Raw genomic sequence first — 26,736 nt, 5'->3', positions numbered from 1 at the left:
TTCAAATGTGAAGCATCCACTGTGTTTTACCCCACTCGCCTCAGACAAAGAGCTACTAACACTAATGTTAGTAGCCTAAAAACAGCCAATCAGCATAGCTTAAAACCTTTAAGAACCAGAGCAGGGTCTTTAACTTTGAGCAATATCATGTTACTTGATAACCAGGTACACATAAATTCTGAGGCAAAGGACGCAAGACCATTACCCTGAAGTTGTCATAATCTAAATATAAGCAAGTATATGCGCAAGAAAAGAGACATAAAGAGCATAATTTATAATCAACTAAGACTTCAATTTATTATTTTTTTACATTAAAAAAATTACAACGTAACAAGGGTTCAAAAAGCCAAATAAACCCGATTTCACACGCACACACTTGCTAAATCACAGGGTTCAACTGCTTGAAGTGGTATTTTCTGATTTTCATCAGGATTTTTTATTAAATAATATACACATTAAGAGCCTCATGAAAAAGCCAGACACATTTCTTCCCAATCTTTTAAGATGTGCAACTGAATATGCAAAGATTCTTGCAGAACTTCCAACTTCCCTCTCAGTTACATGAGACAAAGTTTTGTTCATTTTACTGCAATTTCATTGGATGTGTCCACCTATAAACTCTCTAGTCTCACACATCAACCCTCTCAGGCAAAGTGAACACATTACACAGTATTGCAATGTTTTGTTCGCCACAGACAAGACACGGATCCCTTAGGAATTTCACCCACCCAATGGTATAAAACCTGATGAAGCTGGAATCAAGATGACACAGTTACAAAGAAATGGAGAAGCAGGTCACTGAAAAAACGAATTATAAGTTCTGTAGTACATAAACTTTATAATGCAAAATTCTTCAGCACATTGAACTGCTTGAGGTGGGACAGATCATCAGTGCTACTGGCAAAGCAAAAGCAAGAACAGGACAATTTTAAGGCAAGTCCCAGGACAGGGAGCTATTTACTTTCTAGGCACAATTTCAAGCTATGCACCAAGGCTCCTGCTTTATAATTTATACTGCAATTTATAGACTAGATTAACAATAAAACAAAAAATAGTCTAAACGTAATTTTTAAAGAAACCATTTTTAGCTGAATTTCATTACTTGCAGGTTGTATTTCAGCACGTGAAAATTTATAAACATTTCTTAGCAATACTGTTGTTTGCCAGGCCCACATAAAGCAGTTCTAGATGTATATTGCTCTCATTTCTTCATAGTTTTGGTTGGAAAATGGTTAAATTCTAAATCGTACAATAGTTAGTGTTGGAAAGGACCTTAGGCTCATCTTGTTCCAACCCCCCTGTCATGGGCAGGTGCACCACACACTAAACCATGTCACCCAAGACTGCAGATTTTTCTACATTTAAGATCTGTTGTACTTGAGAAAGTACATTCTGCTTTCCTCTGATGTCTTTGTTTAAGGGATCATTAAGTTAACAGCTTTCCTTCTGTGTAAAGTCTGTACAATAAAAAAAGGGGCTCAGCAAGACCTTACAAAGACAGCTGTTTTCTGTGAACTGTCTCCAATCTGCAGTACATTCATTTTAATCTCACACAGGAGGTTACAGTCACTGGTTCCAGTCATCCTTGCAGAGGACTAGACACAATCCCCAAACATCTACACTTAAGTTCTCTAGAACCAATGCATTAAGAACTGGAGACGCATATCTGAGGGCAGAATTAGTCAAAAGTGGTGTTTACTGAAGATTTAGAGCTTACCTAAATGTTGTATGAGATTAACACTGCCAAACACAAGACACGTTTTTGTGAGCCTGGGAAGACATCTGGCAGGGGTGTAAGACTGCCTCTGATGTGTTATGCTGTTGTGTGCACCAGTCCTTGGAATCACTTGCGTATAAGGAATGTGTGTCTGAAGTGGGACACAAATGTACAGCTCTGTTTATTAGGACAAGCTGAAATAAAAATTAAAACTGAGCAAATTACTTTCTTTTCCCTGAAAACTGGATTTAGAAGGCTATGTCTCATTTGAGATCAACTTTCAACATAATGCTCCTCCTTGTGATTGACAACTGCACCTAAGTATATACTTTTTATAAAAACACACAGGTAATCCCCCAAACATTTATCAAATAAAAAGGGTTTAACAAAAATTAAATCTCAAAATAAATTACAGTAGCATGACAACATTTGGCTTCTTTAGTGTGACCACGTGCTTTTCCTTTGTTATCTTGCTGTTAAGACCATTACAGATCCAGTTCACGTCTCTGAACGTTAATGAGATGTCTGTGACAATAAACGTATAAAACTCTGCTTGCTACAAGCAAATGTCCGATATCAGTTTCACCTGGTCACAGATTATATGTAGACAGCCTTCTCTGGCCCCAAAATAAATATTATATAGTATTCTCCTAAATTCAGCATAACTAGACTCAAACAGAAAACTCAGGTCCTCCTTTCTTTGCTCTCAGTAGAAGTCGCCTGATTCGAAACCCTGCAAAAGGATTGATCCACAGGAGTGAAGGTTGACCCCCAAAAACAGATTTCATTCCTTCCCAACGTAGTCTTCGCTCCCATGTTGGCTTTTCACTCTTCAGTCTTTCAATCTCCTGTATATAAACAGACATGGAGCAACACACCGTTAGGTCCACAGATTAGGAAAGTCTAATAGCATTTACTGAAACTGATGACTATTTCGCATTTTTTCAGTGTATAGCTAGTGAGCTGATCAGTTTCTTACTATTACCTACTTAGTAAGGAAGAAATAAGAGTGGCTGATTTAGCCCTGTAGGAACAGGGCCGAAGACTTAGAACATAAAATGTGTGCAAGGAGGCTGGTCTACCTCTACCTCTTCCCCCCTCAAACTGGAAGATAAAATGACCAGAAAAGCTGATGTTACAGTAGAGGATCTACACAGAATATACTTACACTAGAAGTTGTTTACATGGTTAATGAAATGAGACAATAAAGCTTCCAAGAAGGCTCTTGTACTGCAATTACTGAAGCTAGGCTTACTCTCCCAAATGCACTATTTTGATGATCATTTCTTCTTCCCACTGACAAAGGCTTGATATTTACCTTTTTTTTTTTTCACAGCTACTTTTCAATACAGAAATACACTTTTAAACAGCCTCACATGAGAAAATTCTGAGCAGCCACCAGATTCAAATTCCTTCTGTTTCCAGTCAATAACCCATTACAAAACATCTCAAGGCTTAACACTGCAGGGCAGGGGAACCAAAGGTCCAAAGTATGGTGATACTCTAATACAAAGTGTATCAGAAGTAGAGGAAAGCCTGAAGGGTTGATGCAAGATACCTAGTTTAAGTGTAAGCCTGAGAAGAGCAGACATTTCTCACAGCAGGTATCAGGAGTTTGTGACAGATGAGAAGTGAAAGACCAAACTGAGGTCAAAATCTGTGCAGTGCTTTTAATTGAAAACCTGATTATAAGATTTAGGTCAGAAAAGCAAATAATGCAAGAACTCTTGTTAAAAAGCAAATCCCAACAAAGTATTTCAATCCTTAAAACTGCAGAAAATAAAAATGAAGATTTGAGGTTTTTTGCAAAGCAAGAGCCTGCCTTCATCAAATAAAATATCATCTAATCACATCTTCCTAAAATAACTGTTACAGCATATGAAAGTAGAGGTCTTTACCGTTTCATCATTGCATATTGAGTGGATCTGGGTGCCAAACATGACTGCAGTGAAAGTGAGAAACAGAAAACCCTCAAGGCACAAGAAGATCATCAGGATCACAGTTACAGGTGGTGAGAAGTCACTGCATTCTGTGAAAATGATATATGTAGTTATAATAAATAAATGTCTACAGAGCATGTTCATGCTAAGATATCTCTTCAACAAACAGCAATAAAAGTTAAATATCTGGCAGCTGAAAAAGTATTTTCAACAATTAAAACAAATTTCTAATTTCTAGCAAGGCAGCAGCTATACTTGCTGCCCAAGGAAATAAAGAATTTTATGGAAGTAACATTTTTGGCTTCCTATAAAGCATATGGTACTGCATTGCTGCAATCCTGCCTCAGTATTTCAAGGATATCAAATAAATGTTTGCACGTGAGACAATTTAAGTACTCAGAACTGCACATATATAAAGATGAGAGCAGCTTGAAGTTTCATGCATGACAAACACTGCAAGAACCACCACTGCCAGCTCTGACTTGCTAGTTAATATTAGCAAGATGTCCCATTTTGCTGCAATTCCTATTACTATTTTAATCCCTACACAAAGTAAGCAAATTCAGACTTAAAACTTACATCTTGGGAGAACAACTGATCAATTGATTATAGTTAAAGAAAGAAGAAATGGGATAGTATAAAGAAAGCAGAATGCTTCAAGTAAAATAAAGGGCTAAGATTCCATCCATTTAATGGAATATTCAGCAAAAACCAGTCACATGGATTCCCCTGTTGTTTCAGGTATCAGGAAGAACATATGATCAACCATTTTCTGGCAAAAGCACTAGGTCAGAATGAGCTCTGGCACACTGGAACACTAAGAAAGTCAAATCAGAGGCCTAAACAAACAACTGGGTCAATTTAGGAAATTTCTTTTCTACAGAAGCCCCACAGCTGGCTCCAGTAACAAAATAAGGAAGAAATTCTGTTGTTCACAGAACTGTGCTGTGACACCCAAAGTCCAGCTGGCAGTTTCAGGTAATATAGCACTGAGGTGGCTGAGGACCAGCTGTCTGCTTACTTCCTGTTACAGAGGTAGCAAATTCTTTACTATATGGAAACAGCTCTTACAGTGAATGTCTAAAAGGTAACCAAAAAGAGACAGAGCTGGGTAAACAGGAAACCAGTATGAAATATTTTCAGGACCTCACTTTAAAAAGACTGAAGTCCTGTAATATTTCATACATGAGACTAAAATAAGTGTAACTTTCCCTTAATATCTGCTGTATTATGACAGTGAAAGTTAAGTATTTGCTTACCAGTCCACTGCCCTCGGACACAGGAGAAAAACTGAAAACCACACAGTATGAGCGCATGAGCTGAAATTAGGGCTATATACATCTGGAAATAAGAGAGTGTGCTTACTTTTGACTGCTGCCAGGTAGTAAAGCAGACATTCATACCAGCCAACCTTCACCACTGCACAGCAAATACACTTTCCTATTTCAATATTTAATTCAACAAAATGATGTAAAACCAAATTCTAAGTAAGTTTAAATCTAAAAACATGGGTAACAACAAAAGTTTAAGGATTAGCTCCCTAAATATAGCTCCATTTCACTAATCCTTATTACATAAAACACAGTTAATAACAATATTAAAGAGTACAAGATTAAAATGAGTATAAGTATCTTCTTGGATAATTTCTTGCATAGAATTAAACAAAAAAAACCAACCAACAACAAAACCCAATTGTGCCCTTAAGCCATTAATTACTACTAAGCACAATCAAAACTGTTATAATCAGGGTAGATTTGTACTGAAATCAAGCTGTTTTTTTCACTTACCGTAAACAGAACAAAAAATCTCTGATTTTTCTCCCCCACACAATTATTGACCCATGGGCAGTGGTGATCCATCTTTCGAATACATCGTTTGCAAATACTGAGGGATAGAAAAAGAGACTTCCATTGAGAAACAGTACTTCACATTTTAATATTGCAACAAGGATACCCAGTGGTCATAAGATGATGTGCTGTATTCTTTCTTGTCAAACTGTTAACAGTTATTATATCTCCATTTCTTTAAAGAAACTATTTGCTCACTCACAACTCTGGTTTTGGCTGTTACAGAACTGACTGTGTACATAAAATTTTCTTCATATACGAAAAACAGTATTAACATGAAAATCACTGCTTATCCAAAAAAATACAATCGAGGGAATCCTGTAACTTGTTTTAGACACTTCTGGCACTGAGTGAGGCAAGTTTTACTTCTTTGTAGATTCAGTAGAATCTTCCCTTCTGTAGAAGCTATTTTACACAAAGTAATTACTTCAAGGTTGCAGACTTTTAAGTTGTAAATTTGGTTTGTGAATCACCAAAAAAAAAAAAAATGGAAAGAAAGAAAAAAATTCACATATTCAAAGAGAAATCAAGGTTTCAACTGGCCACACAATTGTAAACATATGCCAGCAAAATCTCAACTGAAGAACAGCTTACAAGTTCACTCCTCACCTTCTCAAACATGAAACAAAAACATTGAAACTATAAGCAGCACACATTCTTTGCCTTCTTATAATGAATATTTAAACACTGGTGTTCCTTGTTAGTTCTGTAACTAATTGCTTTGGTGCTGCCCAGTTCTGAGTCAAGGGTATTTCCACAAGTCAAATACTTCAGTAACTCCATTTTACATGTGCTAAGGCATACACGACCAGAGGACTCTTTTATATTCAGGTCCATCTGCAGCTAAACACAAAGTTAGAGAAGAGAAACAGAACAGCTGCAACATGTGTTGAGGGTCTTCCAATAAGTTCATCAGCTTAAGCAATACTGATACTGAATTCTCCTAGCTTTGTGCTTAAGATAGCCACACACAAAACATTCCAGATTTTCCTGCAGAAAATAAACAATATTGAGCATTTTCATTTTGGCAGTTACAAAGGCAAATAAGCCTAAAAAATGCAGGCATTAGTATTCAAAATCCTCTGGTTTTAATGCATGCTTATTTATGTCTGGTATCTGTGAGTGCTGCAGTGACAAGCCATGAAGCAAAGCCAGATGACTGTCAATAAAGTGAAGAAAAGGGTGTTTGTGTAGGGAAATAAATGCTCCAACGCATAAAATAACTTTTAAGTCATCATATATGCATGATTTTAAGGTAATTCAGCAAGAAACAGAACTTCTGTGGAGGTTGTATGGGAGAATCCCAAATATCTCACTGCTCCTCTGAAGCTCACTTTGCCCTTAGCTACCATAACCCAGCCCCTACATTCCCACTGCCTCTTATGGATGGTAAAGACAATTCATCCTCACATGCAAACTACTTTTTCACTAATAATTAAACTACTTATATTAGCTACTAATTTAACTGGTAGTGCCAGTTACACATGAAAATCCCAAGATCATAACTAAACACCACAACAATTCTCTAGTGCAGAAGAAACAAGTATCACTGAAGAAAGGCATTCAGAAGGTTCACCAAAAGATTTTCATTTCACACAGCCTGCTACCTGTAAGTTCAGCCTGTCATTAATTTCCCAAGCTCTGTGGGAAGGTGACCTAACCCCAGCTACCACAACCGTGCAACCCTCTTAACGTAACACATAATATACGCTATCACTCTAAAAAGAATATTAATGTGAAATACTAAGTAAAATCATACAGACTCAATCAAGCCAAACATTAGAAGATGTGAGGTGGGCAGGACTCACTTTTGCTCATTCAGTATTTCACACAAGCCCACGAAGAGTTCTCCAAGACATCAGATGTCTGGAACCCTGCCTTCCTTTCTAATCTCACACCACGCTTCAACAAACGTTTCCAGCCAACAAACACACAGCAATGCTTAACACAGTGGTTCTGCCTTCTTCCTACCCCCGTCACTTGTATTCTAGTCCTTTCCTTGTCCAAGCACAGATGTTTTTGCAGCAAGAGTTTGGGGAAGTCACTCTATGAGCTGGAACCTGGGTCATGTCACTGCGTATGAACACTCATGCATTACACAAGAGGAAAGAGCAATAATGGTAATGAGAACAAGCAGCTGTGGGAGAAGGACAGTCTTCTCCAGCTTGGCATTGCAGCTGAATGCACTCCGGCAACAGCAGATGCAGTTACAGACTGGAATGCCAAAGGTAACATCCAGAAAGACACAGCTAATTGCTTAAGAGAAACTGGTCTGCATAACAGAAATTCACAGGAAGATTGATGCGGACATCTCAGTGACTTGTTTCTGGATAACAGCTCCCCACACACAAACAAAGGCACTCAGAATAGGCCAGAAATAATGACAGCTGTGCTCCTTCAGTGAAAATGAAATAGCATTCACTCAGGATAGGCCTCTTCTTTATGCTGAAAACATTAACTGCCTAGTAAAATCTCAGTTTAATGTGTTTCACTGAGGCTAGTTATTTAGCTGTGAATAAGTTTCTTGCTCTTTTTGCCACCACTAATGTGTATTATGAAACTTATTTTTCTTCCTTAAAAGAAATCCCGCTACAATATTGCACAACAATTTTCATAAATACATCATAAGAGTCTCTTCTGTTAATAATTTACTACTCAAAACACTGTGGCTTTGAGTGCAAGTATTTCCCAACAGGAACCAACTTCAATTTCCATTTTCAAGTCTCTTCCATCAGCAAATTGCCACTTTGACTACTTGGGACTAGACCACCCTTTTAATGTCCTTGGAATGGGTTTGTAAGCCAATAAAAAGTTGGCAGTATAATCAAACAAACCTTTTTTCTATTCAGTAAACTACTGTAGTGCTAAGTCCAGGGCAAAGAATCAGATTAAAAGAAACAAAGACAATTAAACCAGATATCCAACTACTGAGAAAAACATGACAGCAGGCTTACAACAGATACGCTTTCAGGCTCTGGCCATCTTTCAGATGTTCTGTGAAGGCAGTTACACAATGCACAAGCACCAGAATGCATCCTTTGCCTTTACATGGAACATCTCACAGTGTATTTTACCACAGCATAAAAAGTAAAACAATGCACAAGATATTCAAAGCTCGGTCCTTAAGCCACCGGTTATTGAAAAGAAACTCTTCGAAAGTATCACAGATTTCCTTCACTACCCATTCTTGCCCTGCTTTAACAATAAATCTTGCTCAAATTCTTGCTGTAAATAACGTCTCTGAAGTCCCTACTTAATTTTCATTCTTCTTCCACGAAGAAATAACTTTTCAATAAATACCACCTTCACTGGGATCACAGGCTACTGGAACATCCAAGATAACACAGTGCCTGCCAAGGATGATGGCCCAAATGTACCCAAGGGACACTGAAAGATGTACCTGAAACATCTGTTAGCTCCAGGTCTAACAGATGTGGGTCTAACTACTCACAGAGAGAACAACCCGGCTTTCCAGTACTCCAGCTTGTCTGCCCACATGCAGAGCATAACGTAAGATACCTTCATTTAAGACTACTTCCAAATTAGTAAATCCTATCAGGACTGAAGATGTGGAAAACGCAAAGATACCTGCAAAGTCCCTTAGGAACCTGCCTAAATTCAAGCTGAGAAAATTATTAAGGTCCAATGTACACTTAGCAGAGGCTCTCAGGTGTCCCTTTACTGCCTCCCATGGACACAGTGCCAATGAACAGACTGCACAAAGCCGTTTGAGATCCCCAGAGATTAGCAGCTTATATTTTGCCACAAGAAAGCAGCTGCGCTGCTTCTACCCCCAGGCCCACCAAGCAGTGGGTACAGCTGTCTTCATGTAATGCTCTACTGAAGCTAATAAAACCAGCCAGAAGCAAACTCACTGCCCAGGAAGGAAGGCCTGGTACATGCATCCATGCAAAAGCTAACCTACAACACAGAGAAACTAGCTGAAGATAATTCTATACTTGACTATTTATACATGGAACTTTTCCCTTCACACTCCAGATACAAAAGCCCACTCACATCTGAGAGAACAAGACTTCAGTGGCTGGTTATTTATAATGGAAATAGCTCTGCAGCCATACTGCTCACAAAGATAAGCAACATACACTGAGACATTTAATTTAGAAAGCACAAACTTACAGAATAATTTCAGAGTCCTGACAAGACTTCACTCTGTTCTTCTGATTGGCACTAACTCACAGACTTAACTGTAATATGCCACACAATTCAATACATATCACTCCTTACACCTAGAGAGCCACCAGAAACATTTACATATTTATGTAAGCCTTAATTATGCAGGCATATCTATTTTCAACTCTCACACAATAAACATTACAAATGCATATCCACAGTTCCTGAAAACTCAAAAGACTGAGAATTAGAATGTATATGTTTACTATCTCTTCCTTTAGTTCAAATTACCATCACTTCTGTGGTTATTAAAATGAATCTTCAATAGGCAGAAATGCATTTAAACAATTATGTGCACCACTTTGGGTAAATAATCTGACAATTCACATGTAACTTCAAGTGACACACAAAGAAGACAAGACACAAATTAAAGCGACAGTTTACAACTCATCTGTATTTTGTTAATTTAAACTGCAGGAGACGTTTGTTTCTTAAATGAGCTTCTAAAATAAATTTCCTTGAGATTCTCCCTTGCCCTGCATTATCAACAGTATGGCACAATAATTACAATGATGCTCAGGAAAAAATATTCAAACGCTATTTAAGACACCACAGTATGGTTATTTTTAAAAGCTCCTGAGTCTCTTGCTTTTTTCCATCACCCACATTCATTTTTGGCCATAGTATATTACATCCATAAAATACTCCACAATGTATGAATTCGAAAGTTTACTGGATACCAAAAGAACCTGTGGTGGAAAACAACCCCCCACATAAGTATCAGGAACATTATTCCAAGACTCAATATGCATAACTGCTTTAAAACTATGGCATACCTGCAGTGGTGTGCACGTTCAGGTTTGATACTACAGCACTTCGGACACTTGTAGATCACTTCTCCTGGTTTCAGTTGCAAATTATCCATGTATTCTTTAGTGGCATTTCCTTTGGGTACAGCCCCCTGAAATAATATCAATTAAAGGAGAGAAAGCTTCTTAAATGGTCTGAGAGTGTTTTAAAATACATTTTATAGACTTCGTACCAGTAATCTCAGCATAATTGCTGAAATGAATTCATTTATTCAAAGCTAGTCTGCTATAAGCCAGAATCATTTACAAACGCATAAATTACCTCTGCTTGACCTCAAATGCACCTTCATTTCAGCAAGACTCATCTGTGGCCAAGTATTAGCATAATTCTGACAGAATCTGTTGTCACCAGCATACATAAAATATCTTTACATGCAGATATAAGCTTTATGGGTACAATATTTGCTGACAAGAAGACATACTTTCTTACAGCAGCATATGTTAATTGTGACATTCAATTATTAGGCCAAGACATCCCCAAAACTTAAATCAACAACTACTTGAAAGATATTATTTCAAATCTCTGCATCCAAGATTTAGCCCTATGTATACAGGTTTTTGAGAAGCAACAGTCACCTTTTTTAACTTTATACTTAAGCTTTTAGTTTGGACACTGTTAGCATGAACCACCACTGCCTTCTTTATTCTGCATCCAGTGTCATCTTCTGCCTTCTGCAAACTGTGGAAGTTTGTGTAGCTACCTGGTAAACAGCTGAAGGCACTGATCCAAAAGAAAAATAACCCATTAGGAAAATAAATTATTTTTTTAGTGATTAGTCCTCTGAGCTGCTCATCACAGAGCTGCATTAGCAGCTGCTCAACACAATGAGGAAGATGACGGAACAGACAGGAAAAGTAGGCAGGATTGCTTCTTCCAGTAACAATATCAATCGAGAGCCTTGTGAGATCAGAATCTAATTCTGGATTAGTAAGAAGAAAATAATGGACATTACCAGTGTCATCTTGCTTATTTATAGAGCTAAAAGCTTATCTGTGACAGGAAGTGATCGTGAAATAAACCGGAATGTGAAATGAATGTGGCCTTTCTGTACCAACTCCTCCAGACCAGCACCTTACATGACACAGAGATAGCCTTCTCCAGGTTGTCTTAAATCATCTGCAACACTCTATTTCTCATTCAAAAAGAGCCCACTGGCAACACCATGAATTTACAGAGACACCTCAAGGGAGTTTGTAGGACAGAATTGAAGAAAACAGGAGGCACTTTGGATTCAATTGCAAAACACCCCTCTACTCTGGCAGAAAGTTTTTGTTGTGTATGTCCTGGAATAACAATCTTGTGTTTGTATTGCCTGAGGCACAGCCCAAGTTCTGCCCTAGATGAACTCTTTGGCTAAGTGGTGCTTCAACCTTGAGCCAGCTGTCCTTTGGAAGTGCACAAACTCAAAGAGAGTTTCTGAAACTCCCACATTGTATTGCTGAAGTGTTTTTCGCAACATGAATGTTCTCACTGAAGTGAATACTTTGGTGTAAACATGGTGAATTATCCCAGAGAGAATTCCTAAACACAGGTAAATCTGTGTTTATAAAACACATCGCACATCCACCTATTCACCTGTCACTAAGGACAGTAACTTCAGGCCGTACTTTTGGCATTTTGCTGATAAAAATATGTTCTATTTCAAAAGCATCTTTCACAGTCTCTGACAGTCACCAATTCCTTTCAATAAGGAAAAAAATCAATTTTAATACTTATATTATTCATATGTTTTGAGGCAGTTTATTCCTTTTTTCCATCAATCATAGTTCCTATTACACTATCATGTCTTCCACTCTGCGAGTCACAAGGAAAGGAGTGGTGAAAAAAAAAGGCAGTGATTCATTTCAATTACTATCATGTTTTAGCCATAAAGAACAACATAGGTCTAGAAAGACACACAGTTTTACCAGGATGAATTCTTAAGCAATATATCCTTGAACCATTAACTTTCTTAGCTGTTGCAGTCTGTAGAAGTCGGCACATTTCATCACTGGGTGTGGGCTCAGAAGTAAGTCAAAGACCTAGGAAACCATTAACTACAATACCCTCCTGGCTTTTTTGAACACTCCCCTAACTTCCATATACACTGTTACCATCTCAAAAATCTGGAGAAAACAGAAGTGTTACCCTTCTCTCCCCAGATATATTCCCTTAAAAGAGTAGTAGATTTTAATACAAAATAAACAATTTAATCTCTTGAACTGTTGAAGAGCAAGAGTCCTAAGAAAAGAGTACTTCCAAGATCTCTCAAACCTACACCCTTCCAGAGTGGGTTCAGCTAAAATCTCCCATACCACTGACTCCACATAATTAAACACAGTAATCATGGAATCATGTATGACAGTAGCTCTTACTTTATGCCAATACATGACTGAGGTTTTACAGCATGTCTACCTCTAAAAGTTCTTTCACGTGCCATAAATGTAAGATATATTTCAAAAAGTATAACAGGGTGAAGCTACAACTTCTTATGAAGTTTCAAAAATATATCTGACAAACAAAAGTAATAAAATGTGGACAGAAAAGACTAAAACTCTATCACCTTCTTCAGAACCTGGGTTAATATTTTACAAATAAACTAAATTTCCCATGAGCCTACCTCTCCCTCTTAATTTTATACTGCCTGCTCCTCAAGTCAAATATTATTTACAGTTTCAACAGAACAGGAAAAGTACAGATATCTGCCTTCACCTTGAGGGTTTTGAATCTAATACCACTTTTCCTAGCAGGAGACAACTGATACCACTTGCCCACATCTCCGCAGACGATGAGCTACATGAGAGAACAATCCAATGTAAAGAACAACTGCATACTTACTGGATCGGTTAGCATCGTTCTCAGATGCGATGACAAAGCTAGTACTGCCAAGCAGTTAAAGAGAACACCGTTGATCACCGAGTACCAAAAGTCTTTGGAAGGCAGCAACATGACAAAAGTCACTACGAAGTCTGCATAGACAACCAGAAGCCATGTCATTATAGCACAGACCATACCGCAGCCATCTCGGATGAACCAAACCCTCTCTGCCATGTCAGCCTCTGAGGAAGAGGAATCATAGCTGTCATTTTCAGCAAGAAGTGGGTGGTGCTCGACATCACGGAATCTGTGCCCTGATGACTGCATGGTTTTCTGGCCTTGCCCTGCAGGAAGCAAAGATATACCATTATTATGCTTGAGGAAACTGGAAATACAGGTGGCTCTCGTCTATTATTTGTGTAAGATAAAACCAGTTGAAAATAGATTACTGAGATTTTTTTTTTAATCAAAACCTGAACAATTCTATGACTACACAGATATGAACTATTTCTATAATCAAAAGACACTAATTTACAAAGTTTCATAAACAATTTTGTAAGCAATTTTCTGAGTTTTATAATACCATAACTTTCTTTTCTTATCACTTTGGTTTGCATGGCAAAGCTTGGATAGAAGGTGGGCTACAGGCCTCCGGGAGAAGCTGCTAGAAGCTTCCCTTATGTCCAACATAGCCAACGCAGCTTGCTCCAAGACAGACCTGCCACTGGTTAAGACCAAGCCCAGCAGTGACAGTGGTAGCACCTCCGCTATAACATATTTTAACAGGGGGGGTAAAAAAAAACTGTGGAACTGTAGCCAGAGAGAGAAGTGAGAATACAGGACAGAAACAGCTCTGCAGACACCAAGGTCAGTGACAAAGGAGAAGCCCGTGGTGCAGCCCACGGGGAGGCAGGCTGTGCCACTCAGTCCATGAAGGTCCACGGTGGAGCAGGTATCCACCTGCAGCCTGTGCAGGACCCCACACTGAAGCAGGGGAATGCCCGAAGGAGGCTGCGTCCCTGTGGGAGCCCATGCTGGAGCAGGCTCCTGGCAGAATCTGTGGCCCTGTGGAGAAAGGAGCCCACGATGCAGCAGGCTGGCTGGCAAGACTTGTGACCTTGCAAGGGAACCGTGCGAGAGCAGTCAGTCTGTTCCTGAAGGATTACACCCCAGGGAAGGGACCCATGCTGGAGTAGTTTATAAAGAACTGCAGTCCATGGGAAGGACCCATGTTGGAGATGTTCATGGAAGACTCTCTTCTGTGGGAGGGACTCTAGCTACAGCAAGGGAAGAGTGATGAGTCCTCTCCTGAAGAGGAAAGAGCCACAGAGACAACGTGTGATAAATTGACCACAACCACCACAAGCCAGTGATGGGGAGGAGGGTAGACAAATAGGCAGTAAAGTCGAGGCCAGGAAGAAGGGACGGGTAGGGGGAAGGTGGTTTTAAGATTTCTCATTATCCTACTCTGATTTGACTGGTAATAAATTAAACCAATTTCCCTAAACTGAGTCTGTTTTGCCCATGATGGTAACTGGTGAGTGACCTCTCTCTGTCCTAATCTCTACCTACAAGCCTCTGGTTATATTTTTCTCCCCCCTGATGTGGGAAGTGATAAAGCAGCTTTGGTGGGCATCTGGCATCCACACAGAGTCAACCCACCACAATCATGCAACTTCAATGCTTGACAAAGTGATTTTTGAATGGTTCTGTTTCCATTTTGTTGTGCCTGTAAACCATTCTTCCTCTTCTGTCCAAAATGTAACCTCTTTCTTCTATCTCAAACTAAAATGGCATTAAATTACAACCCCTGTCTCTCAGAACACAGCAAGTAATGGCACCAAACTGTTGGCTTTTCATACTGCTCCAGCAGCCCTGGGAAGAGCAGAAGGAAACTTAGAAGGGAAATAAAGCTGTTTAGTACATTGTTCACAACAAAAAACACTGCAAGTTAGTAAGCAGCTACATTTGTTGACAAAAGTGCTATTGCATTGAAAAAAACCACAAACCTGACACAAAGATACATTGGATAACTTACAAAACTCACCCAGATCAGACCAACCTTCAGGAAAACAAATGGTAGTGGTTAAATTAGCATGGCAATGGATAATATGAATCAGATTTTCAAAAAACACATTTAATTAATTTCATGAAAACCCTTCTAGGACTTTATGGGGGTTCCAGCATGGAACAAAAACCTGAAACCTCGAAAACAGCACTATTTTCCAGACAGAACTGAAGTGCTTTCAACCAATGGGAGGCAAAATAAAGTTTTAACATTATGCATCAAGAATATCCTGCTACTTTAGAAGTATACTGTGCTCTAAAATTCATATTGATTCATACAACTAAAGGCCACAAGTGAGGGAAACTTGAAAGCATTTATATTGATTTATGACAGCCAAGCAGAAGTCTCCATTTTTATTTCTTGTTAAGGCAGCCTACTGGTAGGAATTATGGCACTTGAATTTACATCCCCCGACCTTGAATATAGGACCACTTTGTTAGTCTAAAATGGTCAAAGTGTCCATTACAAGGTAAAGAGCCTCTTACACTAAGACAGTTTGCAGATTAAGCTGCGTATTTCTAAACCCTTTAAAAACTCCCGGTCCTATCTAACAGGAATCAGATAACTACATTCTGCCCAGTAAATCCTTCTGATCTTTAAGCTTTAATGCTAGAACTAGGCAGGAATAATCCAAGAGACTAGAAATGAAAACAAGTACATGCAGATTGCAGTGTAGAGATCCCAGAGCAACAGTTAAAATAACTAGCTGAGATGCTCATAGAACACAGTTAAGTGTGGGCTACATTTTCTGGCTCTAAAACAGAACAAACTGAAAGACAACATTGGTGCTTGGATGTTACCGCTAACAATGCAGTATTAAAATTTCTAGGAGTTACACTGTTCTCTATCCACACATTGGGTTTTTTGTGGTTCTGTGTTGTTTTTTTTTTGGGGGGGGGGGGAGAGTTGTTGTTGGGGTTTTTTTTTGTTGTTTTTTTTTTTTTGTGGGTTTATTGTTTTACACCAAAGTCCCCTCTCTTACCAGAATGCAGCTATCTAAGCCATGGAAGAAGGTTCACATACTAGAAAAATACCTTAAAAAAGAAAAAAACTTCACCTCCCTTAAAAGCAATTCAAGCTTAACCTAGGTAAGGCCCACTTTTCAGCCACTTTCAATTATCTTAATCTTTCTGTATGTTTACAGTTAAAATTACAATCCATGCCAATTCATTTCAATAGCACTTTGTGACATCAACCACTCCTTGTGGTCAAGACTTGTAAAAGAAAATTCAAGTTTCATGAAGCCTACGTACTTAGCAGCTAGAACATGCAGCTATTATTTCATCAACAATGGGCATATAAAACTTTTAACAAAAGCTTTTGTCTAACCTTTTCTCTCTCAAAAAGAAGAAACCACAAAAAAAAAAAGTATCTACAATAGATTTTCAATTAAGCTTTGAAGTATATAAGGGGCTGACAGCAAAGTTAGCAGACACACAAAATACCCAACAAAGGCTCCAAAAAGCCAAACTTCTCCTAAAGAGGTAAGCAGCATTACCCAGATGTTTTCAATTGTTTGAGAGGCATCAATGACTTGAAACCAACCTCCCAATTATGAAACTTCTTACAGAACACAAATTTGGAATTCTTCCTAGCTAAGGTGCAACACCGCAGGAGAAAAAAAAAACCAAATAATTTTTTTTCAACCAGGGCAAGTTTTCAGCTGCTCAAATCAACAAGTTACCTTAAGTAATTCTGAAAGTAATATATCTGTATTTATGTATGTCACAACAAATGTGACTTTTTAGATCAATTCTGCAAGCAACTCCTTTGCATACAAATGAAATGGCATTAAATTACTGCTCTCGTTTTATTTAACTGTATTAAAGACAACCAAGAAATTTTTAGCACAACAGAAAAAACCCACATACCTCACAAATGTTTTATGTTATTCTGACATCATGTCCTTCCTTTGGGCTATCCTAGGCTATTCACATAGTCATAGCTGATGTAATCTGAAAAGATATCATGAATAAACTGATCAGTAAAGCACTCTGGTTTCATCAGGAAAACAGTGTTAAGCACAAATTATATATATATAGATAGCAGTACTTTGAAATACGCTGCATGTACGTACAGCAATCAAACTTCTGATCAAGAAGAAAAAAAAACTTTTAGATTGTCAAAGAACAAAACTAAAACACTCTAAACACTGTTTCAAGTAACTCTGCATTTGTCTTGTTCACTGGTTTTGCTGCATATCCAGGTTTTAGCACTACAAAATAATGAATCCAAAGGCCAACTTGCTTTTCTTGTTTCCCATGCCTGTATGTCTAAGAGGTAGAATATGCAAAAAATAATAATCTTATTTGTCTTTAGAACTTACAGCAAGCTTTTTGGTAGCAGAGTATTACTAACAAGTATACACGCCTACCACTATTTCCATAATTGTATGATGAGATAGGAAAAAAATGTTTTAACTCAAATTAATATATAAAAGAAAACGCATATAAAAGAAAACAGCCCATAACTACGCCAAAAAGAATATACACTTAGAAAGCTCTCTTTGCTAGAATTCCACCATATATACAAATAATCACCATACAACCTATGACATACAAATCAGTATAAGGACTGAAATGCTACCATGAGCTGTTCTAACCATACTTAATTTGACAATACAAATGTTCCACAATCTTGAATTATACCCCTTCCTTTTCACAAGGACACAATATCTACATCCAACACAGACTGTGCAAAGTAAGTGCTCATTAGTAGTCTTAAAAGTGTAGAAGATTTCGTTTTTCATAGTGAAAGAAGAGGACAATGAACTTATTTTAGCTAGAAAACCAGGTACTAGTTTGAAAATTTTAGCAGTCAACTTTTGGAAATCACCACATGACATCTGGAGTGTGAATGCAGCACAAAACTTTGAGTTAGATTTCTATTTGGAGAAGAGAACAGAAAAGATGTGGTCCTAACTTTCTGACTGGAAAAGTTAGCGACCACACGCATGATGCACAGAAAGTGGTGAAGCACTGGTTTCTGTCAAATTAAGTTGGGAGCCCTGTTGTATGCAACAACATTGACTGCCACTGCTGTTGTCTCACCCAGTCCTACTGCTGCAAATCATAACATCTGTCTCCAATTAAATCCCCAATACATGATTAAGGAAGATTTTCTTGCTTTATTTTATAGCTTAGAGTAGGAACTTGGAATGCATCTTGTTAAAGCTGGCTAAACAAGTACCTAGGTTTATTTCTTCAGTTCTTTTATTTTCTAGTATTTAAAATAAACTTTGTGACATGAAAGCATTACTCTTTCATTTGGATGGTTAATTTAAATTAATATATTTTGAGAGAAACAAAAGGATTCCGACATTTAACAGCGATAGAAAATACAACACCACTTACTACTTGTAAATGAAAGCATCCAAAACTAACTTGTTAGAAAAAGGTATTCAAAACAACATTACTGTTGGAGTTCTTCACTATATATTTTCAAATTTTCCCAATTCAATAGGAGTTATACCAATGCAGACTTCCCCTGAAAATGAGAAGCCTCTTATTTAAACAAACTCACATATTCTACTGCAAGCCTACACAGTAATGCAAACACTGATTATGCACATATAACTGCATGAAGCTACTGACTGCTTTCTTTTTTGCCTTATAAATAAGCTTTTATACTTCTGTTAAACCAGTTCTCACAACATTTTGAAATCCACAATCATTAAGTTGTCACTGACATAGCATTTAGTGGAAGCTAAGCAGAAGCACACAAAAAGAAGTTGAGTGTATCACATTAATTTGCAGTGTCATCCACCCATTCTTCGAGCTGAAGATGACAAGCAATAGAAGATGAAACTCTAAGCCTCCGCAGGTGAAATATTAGAAGTCAGAGTAATCATTCCAAACTGTTACAGAGAATTTATTGAGAAGACAGGGACATGATTTTTTCAGTTGGCTCCCTAATCCTAAATGCAATTCTATGCCAAATTTCGGCAGTTACCATAGCCTCATTGGTTACTGGTTTATGTGGAAGTGCCACAGTTCAGCTTTTGCGAGAATAATAGATTTAGTCACTCTCATGTAATTTCCCCTTCTCCTGCTCCTGCATGTTGCTCTCCTCTCCAGCTGCCTACACCCCAGATTACCCCCTGCCTTGGCTTCCTTCAAGGGAAAGAGGATCAATGTTTGAAAAGCATTTAGACTTTATGAAGAGCTAAGCATCCCCACTGAGATTCTCACAGCTTTCCTTTAGAACAATCATTTATTTGCTTCAGTGCCTGTCCTAACCAAATTTACATTGAGTCTCTGTTGTATTCTTAAAGAACAAGCCGCCAAGACAACGCATTACACTTCAACATCTAATATGCCAAGCAACTGCTTTTAATTTGACCTTTTAATTATTTAATGACCTTTTAATTATCTAATTATCCAATGTTTCATGCAAAACATCATCTGTTTGCACAGGTGATTACATTAAACCTGATCCAATGCAGTTCCACTCTTAGGGGTTATTTGAAATTCTCAGGTTGAGAATACCTCACCTGACCTGCACCTCACTGTTAATGAAATGCAGACTCGAATGCAGATGTATTATTGAAATAAAAAAACAAAACACCAAACTTTTGAAGAAGTTACATTACAAAACTCACGATCACTGTAAAGATGTCTTGTAAAATGGCTGTGCCTAAGATGTTTTGTTTTCCAATGGCGCTAATGATCTACTGCAAGAGTAAGCCTTCCTTCCCTGTGTTTACTGGAAGAAGGTTACCAAGGGCATTAGGAAGACAAATGATATAATACAACTATTGTATCATGAGGCCCCAGTACTGTCAATTAAACAAAAAGGGCACCTCAGGGTTAAGCACAGCTCTTTTCCCTGCTATTTTTTGAAGAAGAAACAAAAAACATTGCAGGAAAATTTTATTTTACTTTTTAAAAAGAGATATACAGATACGAATTTATATACAGGCTAAAAATCCATCAGCTGTCAAAGCCTAAATCTTTTTGGTCACTTTTTCCTTCATACTATACAGTGGACAGATTCATAAGAATCCTCATATTTCAGTTATGATGCAGATAAATATTATTTCAACATTTCGGACTGCACAGTGATAAGAGGTCAGTAATTGCAGGGACAGGAACAGATATTGCACACACAGCACTTACATACAATGGATTTAAGTCCTACCTAAAAAGCACTGCACTGGTGGCAAATCAAAATCACCAAACTGTAATTTCATTAAAAGGTTACAGCGTAAACATTAACTTCAATAACTGCAGAATTTTTAAGTGAAGCTCATGGGCACACCTACTACTGCATCCAATACCATGGGCAATTTGGACCATTCCTTGCTGACAGATAAATATCCATCAGATAATGTCTAGAGGTGAAGAGCATACTTTTTATTACAGATACATGCAATCCAAATTGCAAAGCCATTTAATAAGTAAACTGTGGTTTCTTTCAACTTCTTAGTGGCTAGTCTAGCAAACAGCCTCACAACAAATAAAACAACTCTAATAACTACATCAAGCAGTGAAAGCACTGAAAACCCTTTAGCTCAGCCCCAGCAGCAGCCCAGCTCTGTACAACAAGACCTCTGCTAGGGCTTCAGGACTGACCTCTCTCAGCAGCCATTATGTGAGACAGGACAGGGTAACAAGTATTCAGAAGAACCAGTCCATCAACTACATTTCCAATTTGCCCCAACAGATGCAACCTCTGCTATCTGAAATTACAAAGAGATATGCCCAATTTCAAGAATCTGGGACATACCTGTTTTTTTTACCTGACTGGGTTTAAACCACGACAGTTCCTAACACAGAGCACATAGTTCTGGAAAGTAGCAGCTGAAATAGCTTATGATGGCAACCCATGATACAACCCCAAAGTGGTGCTACCAATTTATTCCCAAGTCTATCTCGTACCTGCAGTGGCATAGCTCTTCATCTCACTAAATCCTTGTTGCTTTTGCTCTAACTTAATATATTTTGTACCATAAACATGGCATATATTTGATATATTAAATATGGTACATACCTCATGAATTTCTTGTTTATGCCTCATAGCCCTTCTTTATACTGACCCACATCTGCTCTACAGCAAGCACAATGACACTTTACAGTGGAAACAATTAATTAATGCAATGCTGTTTATATGCAAACACCTGGCAACACATTCAAGAGACAATCTTCAGTAAGTACAATTCCAACACAGTCAAGTTTCAAGCTATTGTAATAATTCTCCTTACGCCAGTGTCTTATTACACACCAAATGCCAGGCCATAGGAAAACACTGGAGTTGCTTCTTCTCAGCTTTAAAAGAGGATATACTGCTTCTAAATAAATCTCAGAAAAAGGGTATACACAAGAAGTATTTAAGCATAAGTATGGATGTCTTGCACAGAAGCTGGTCTTCTAATTACTTAAGGTGTTATGGCAATAGCATATTTATAAACATTCTCAAAACCCAGCAATGAGAATTCAAGGTAAAACATGTTATGCAAAATGAAAGGAAAAAAACATCTAGACATGTCTTCAGAATGTGTACTTATAAAAGGAATTAAAGAGCTCTGCTATCAGAAATAAACAGTAGATTTGTGATACCAAATCACTTTTCCACAAGCATTGTTCAGCATGGTATCTTTCTGATAAGCAATTTTCCCCTGCACTATATCTGATACACAAAGAATTCACTGAGCTCCAACAGAAAGGACAGGGGCACTTCTGAGGTAAAAAATAACCTTCATCTGAGAGCAAGACATGAACACAGTCTATGTCTGGGTTTTGTATCTTACATCTTCTGGAATAGGGCCACAGATTCCAATTCAGATTAAAATCCAGAGAGCTAGATGCCTAAATCAGTATCAGTATTGTTAAGTGGAAATAGAAAATTTTACTTCTTTGCCAAGGGCAACTGAGTGAATCACATTCTACTTTAGACTATAATTTTTTAATTCTAGTTTTTTGCTTTACTCAAATTTATTTTTTTACTTTACTCATATTTATTATGTTTAATAAAGTCTATTTATTTAAAAGTTCTTACTCAACTATATTAACATTTATTATCATTTTTTTATGAATATACATAATAAATATTACTACTAATAATATTTATTATATCATTATTTAATTATATTTAAAGGTATATATGCTTTAATTATAGCACATATATCTATGTGCTATACCCTCACACTGAATGAGGGTAGCTTGGGTATCGCACACACTCATTGCACTGTGATATACGGCTGGCAAGCACATTTTTCTGTCAGCTGTTATATCCACATCCACATGTGATTCTTCCAGGCTCAAAAAGTAATGCCATAGATCAAAATTCAACTAATTTCACCAGCAATTTTCAGTATTCATTAAAAGATTATTCAAGCCTTTGTTTCAATGATTTGTCATGAGATAAAGCCTCACACTTCATTCTTCATTGTCAGTCTTTCAGCTGCTGCAGAATTCCCTAAAAGTTCTATGTTTTCATAAAAGGCATAAGCAAGAAATACTTCAGATATATATGATAGAAAATACATTACATTAGAGCAAAAACAAGAAAGTTTTAGATATGAAAAGTATTATCAGATTCTTTCAGCAACAAACAGGTTTCAGATATTTAAGTCTAATCTAGGCACACTGAAATCTCACATCAGTTTAACCTACTAATGAATCAGTACGTCTCTGTTTCATCTGCACCCACTTCAAAAGATCTGTTAATATGAACAGTCACAGTGGCTTCAACCTAATTATGCCTTCAGCAAAGCGAGCAGTTACATCACTGTAATTCAGCATCCTGACACCATTATACAACTGTATGTATAGTATTGGAAATAGCCAACGCTTTCCCAATCCTTTTTTCTACGGCGCAGACCACATGCGTGCTGTGCTGTACGAACCTACCCTCCCGTTTCTCAGAGTACAAACTATCTGCGTCCCCGCTTCCTCCAACCTCCGCTTCTGCCTCCCGGAAATAAAGACAACCAGCACCACAGAAATCAGCAAAACTCCCTAAAGCAAGCGCCAGGGCATCACCGAAAAGCGGCTGCTGTTCCCCCTTCCTTCCAGCTTCCCAAGGCGGCAGCTGCGACTCCACAACACAGCCGTGCTGGCGGACAGGGACGCTTCCCTCAGCTTGTTTCCATGGCTGCTGACAGGTTTCAGTTTTAAATAACCCGAACAGAGGCACAAGCACAGGCAGGACACCGAAACACCCCGTTAAGACCTGGCACCGAGCGTCAGCAAGGACGCGGACTGAGGGGCAGCCTGCCCGGAGAAGCGGCTGAGCCCGATAACCTTCCCCACCCGTCCTTCGCCAGGGCCCCCACGCTCCTTCTCCACGGGGAGAGGGCAAAGGGAGGACCTTAAGGGGAACCGGCTCGGTGAGGGGACGGTAGCCCGGGAAGGGAACGGGACTGGATTTACCTCAGCGGCGGCTGCCCCGCTGCCCTCAGCGCTGCGGCTGGCGCCGTGCCGACGGTGCGGTGGGGCGAGCCGGGGCCGAGCCCCCGCCGCTCAGCCGCCGCCGTCGCCGCCACCGTGCCCGCTGCCGTGCGCCCCGAGGAACCGAGGACTCCCGGAAGCGGGAAGGGCAGCACTCGGAGGGCGGAAGCCGGGCGCGGCGAACTGCGCAAGCGCCGAGTCGGGCTGGGAGGCGGGAGGGGAGGGGGGCTGCCCGGTGGGAGAGCTGCGCAGGCGCACAGCGGAGCAGAGGCGCACGGCCTGGTGTGCGCATGCGCGGCCCCGAGCGGGATGTCCTTGGCTGGGAGATGCGTGTGCGGGGCGGCGCCGCTGGAGGGCGCTGTGGGTGGAGGAGGACGTGAGGGGAGGCGCTGGAGGGTTCGCGTTCTAACGTTCTGACTGATAAAAATTCGTGATACGAGGGTAAAATTGGGTTCTTTCGGTGTAAAACTGCGTTTCTTCACTCGGGTGCAGAGTAAAGGTACGGGGCCTGTCGGCAGCGCGGCCACGGCGCCGTGCTCACCGTGTCATTGCGTGAGCCATGGCGGTGCTGCTGCCTCAGGGAGCTGACCCCTGCTCAGGCCCTCCTCGTCCTTTCGAAGCCCTCCCTCATCCCCAGCAGCAGCACATCGCTCTCCACCCGCCGTAACAAAGTACAGACCCAGCGGGGTTTACTTCAGTTCTTCCAGTTCTGGTGGGTTTTTGCTTTATGCCTATAAAGGTTTTCATGGGGATAGTTTTTTAGGTGTTAACTTCAGGAGGGTTATTTGGCATGGAAGTCAAGAGCATGTTCACTAAAGTTGGTCGTTCTAGGCTACAACATAAGTAGCTGAGTTAGTTTTATATGGAAATAAAAAGTGGACTTTTTACAAGGACGTGGAGATAGGACAAGGGGAATGGCTTTAACCTGCCAGAGGGGAGATTGGGAAGAGCTCTTGGGCAGAAGCTCTTCCCTGTGAGGGTGATGAGGCGCTGGCACAGGGTGCCCAGAGAAGCTGTGGCTGCCCCATCCCTGGCAGTGTTAAAGGCCAGGTTGGACACAGGGGCTTGGAGCAAGCTGCTCTAGTGGAAGGTGTCCCTGCACAGGCAGGGGTTGGAACTGGATGAGCTTCTGTGATCCTATGTAATACTATTGCATGACACTCAGAATTTTCCATTAGGAAAAAATACATATCCAGTAGCTTTAAAAATCTGATGCAAAATAGCACATGCAGGGTGTGAGCTGAGGGTATGTTTGAAACACATAAAAATGCTGAAGGATAACAAACCAAAACTGCAGCAGCTTGGGCACGCTTCTGCATCTTTTTTATCTTGCAGCACCACCACCACCTAGTGGGACCTGGGCTGCAAGTGCGTGAAGGGCTGTGTGTGCTGCAAGTACAACGTTCAGCTGCCCACACTCCTCTGGGTGTGCTTCTTTTTCGTTTCCAACTGCTTCTGTGATGAAACATTAAGGATTTAAGAAAAGCTTGTGTGTAGTCTCCTGTCTCCCGGGGTTTCACATGCTAAAATAAGTAAGTCTCTGCCAATATCTCTGCTGGTCAAATAAAAGTATGGAAACATCTATAGACACAAATTACAAGGGCTGATCTTTTTCTAGAACTATTTCCCTCCATGTTTGCCCTTAATATAACTGGTGTCATCTAGCCAGAAGTAAAAACAAAATGAAGAAATGCTTTATTTCTTGGGTACATACTTACAAGAGGTTCAGCACTGATTATAGTGAGCTTAACCCTTGAGAAGACTGACATGCATTGATGTCCTTGCACTTTTATCTCAGGATGGCTATGATGAGAAATGATGGTTACGCAGGAGCTACAAAAAAGTTCGGTACTGTATTGGGTTTTTTTTTTTTAGCATTATCAGCTAGAGAGGACTCTGCATGTTCTCACACCCTGGAGCTATGTACTTCAGCAGTTCCCACACATCCTTTATCCCTTCTAATTAAGTGGAAGTTTTGCAGTCGATTTCCGTGGAACTGATGCTTACTAACTCGTCGCCGCAGTGCAACGAGTGCGTTTGTCCACTGGATGGTGCATGACTTATTTCTGCAGCCCTGGGGCAGCCCAAATAGCCTTTGTCATAACCACCATACGACGCTGGCAAACAGCGCATCTGCAAAAACAGGGAGAAAAGGTGTACAAGACAAGGCAGTTATTTGATTTTTTTTTTTAAGAAATATATATATGACACATATAATGACGTGTATATTAAATATAGGCTGAAACCATGAAATTCTTTCTTGAGATCTGAGCTTTCCATGTCTGGGTCACGTACTACAGCTGTGAGTCTAGCTGCTATTTCTGGATGTAGTTCTGAAAATCCAGTTACATTTGCAGCTCTCTAAGGCAATGGTACATATTTTTTCTCTTGGCTTTGATTTCTGCTTGAAGACTGCTAGAGAGACTGGGTGGCTTTGCACAGTACATAGAATCGGTGCTCACTGCAGTGCAAAGATTGTGAGAACCAGTGTGGACCTCACAGCAACACTGTGATTTTGTAGGCCCTTGATTTCTCGGGGTGCCAGAGTACATTTTTTCTGATGGAATATAATCCTAACACACCAATTTCGTTTGCCAGGCAGCTGCATTTGAAAGAGGTAATGCTGTTTAAAGTGTTCACTACACAATGAGAAGTTTGATGGTCAATATTGTAGATGATTAGGAGCAAGTCAGCAAATGCAGGCTAGCAGAAATTCTTAAATTCAGCTTGCTTTGTTTTCTGTATTTTCAGCACTGTGCATCAATTGCAGGTTCCTCATTTCCTCTTGAACTTAAAACCAATTGGTTCAGTATTTTCCTCCCCACATCTTTGTAGGAGATTTTAAACTTGTTTTAATGTGCACAGTGTTGGTTTTACCATGCTAAAAACATTACCAGCCATGTCAGGACTTTGGTTCTTCCGCAAGCCCTGCTGGTTTAGAGCCTATTTCCACAGCAAACAATTTTGCCAAGATAAA

General features: G+C 39.4%; 1 protein-coding gene across 3 annotated transcripts; it reads right to left on the bottom strand.

The window, feature by feature from the left end:
• Positions 1–2,151: 2,151 nt before the first annotated feature.
• ZDHHC7 (zinc finger DHHC-type palmitoyltransferase 7) lies at positions 2,152–23,904 on the bottom strand. 3 transcript variants are annotated; one of them, XM_061475083.1, is made up of 7 exons: positions 23,742–23,904; positions 13,323–13,645; positions 10,472–10,596; positions 5,445–5,541; positions 4,917–4,998; positions 3,616–3,746; positions 2,152–2,565 (listed from the first exon to the last, which is right to left on the bottom strand). In XM_061475083.1, the coding sequence occupies exons 2-7, from the start codon at positions 13,626–13,628 to the stop codon at positions 2,389–2,391; spliced, it is 918 nt and encodes a 305-aa protein (XP_061331067.1). In that variant the 5' UTR covers positions 13,629–13,645; positions 23,742–23,904; the 3' UTR covers positions 2,152–2,388. The 3 variants fall into 3 exon arrangements, with proteins under 3 accessions (XP_061331067.1, XP_061331069.1, XP_061331068.1); XM_061475085.1 differs by lacking the exon at positions 23,742–23,904 and adding an exon at positions 16,915–16,954; XM_061475084.1 differs by lacking the exon at positions 23,742–23,904 and adding an exon at positions 14,140–14,177.
• Positions 23,905–26,736: the final 2,832 nt, after the last annotated feature.

This window comes from Pezoporus flaviventris, unplaced genomic scaffold (genome assembly GCF_033815535.1).
Source record: "Pezoporus flaviventris isolate CSIRO_AGI_PZ_B2104156 unplaced genomic scaffold, CSIRO_AGI_Pfla_v1 ptg000082l, whole genome shotgun sequence".
In the NCBI taxonomy this organism is placed as follows: domain Eukaryota; kingdom Metazoa; phylum Chordata; class Aves; order Psittaciformes; family Psittacidae; genus Pezoporus; species Pezoporus flaviventris.
The sequence above is the reverse complement of the archived record's forward strand: the minus strand, read 5'-3'. Positions and strand labels throughout refer to the sequence as shown.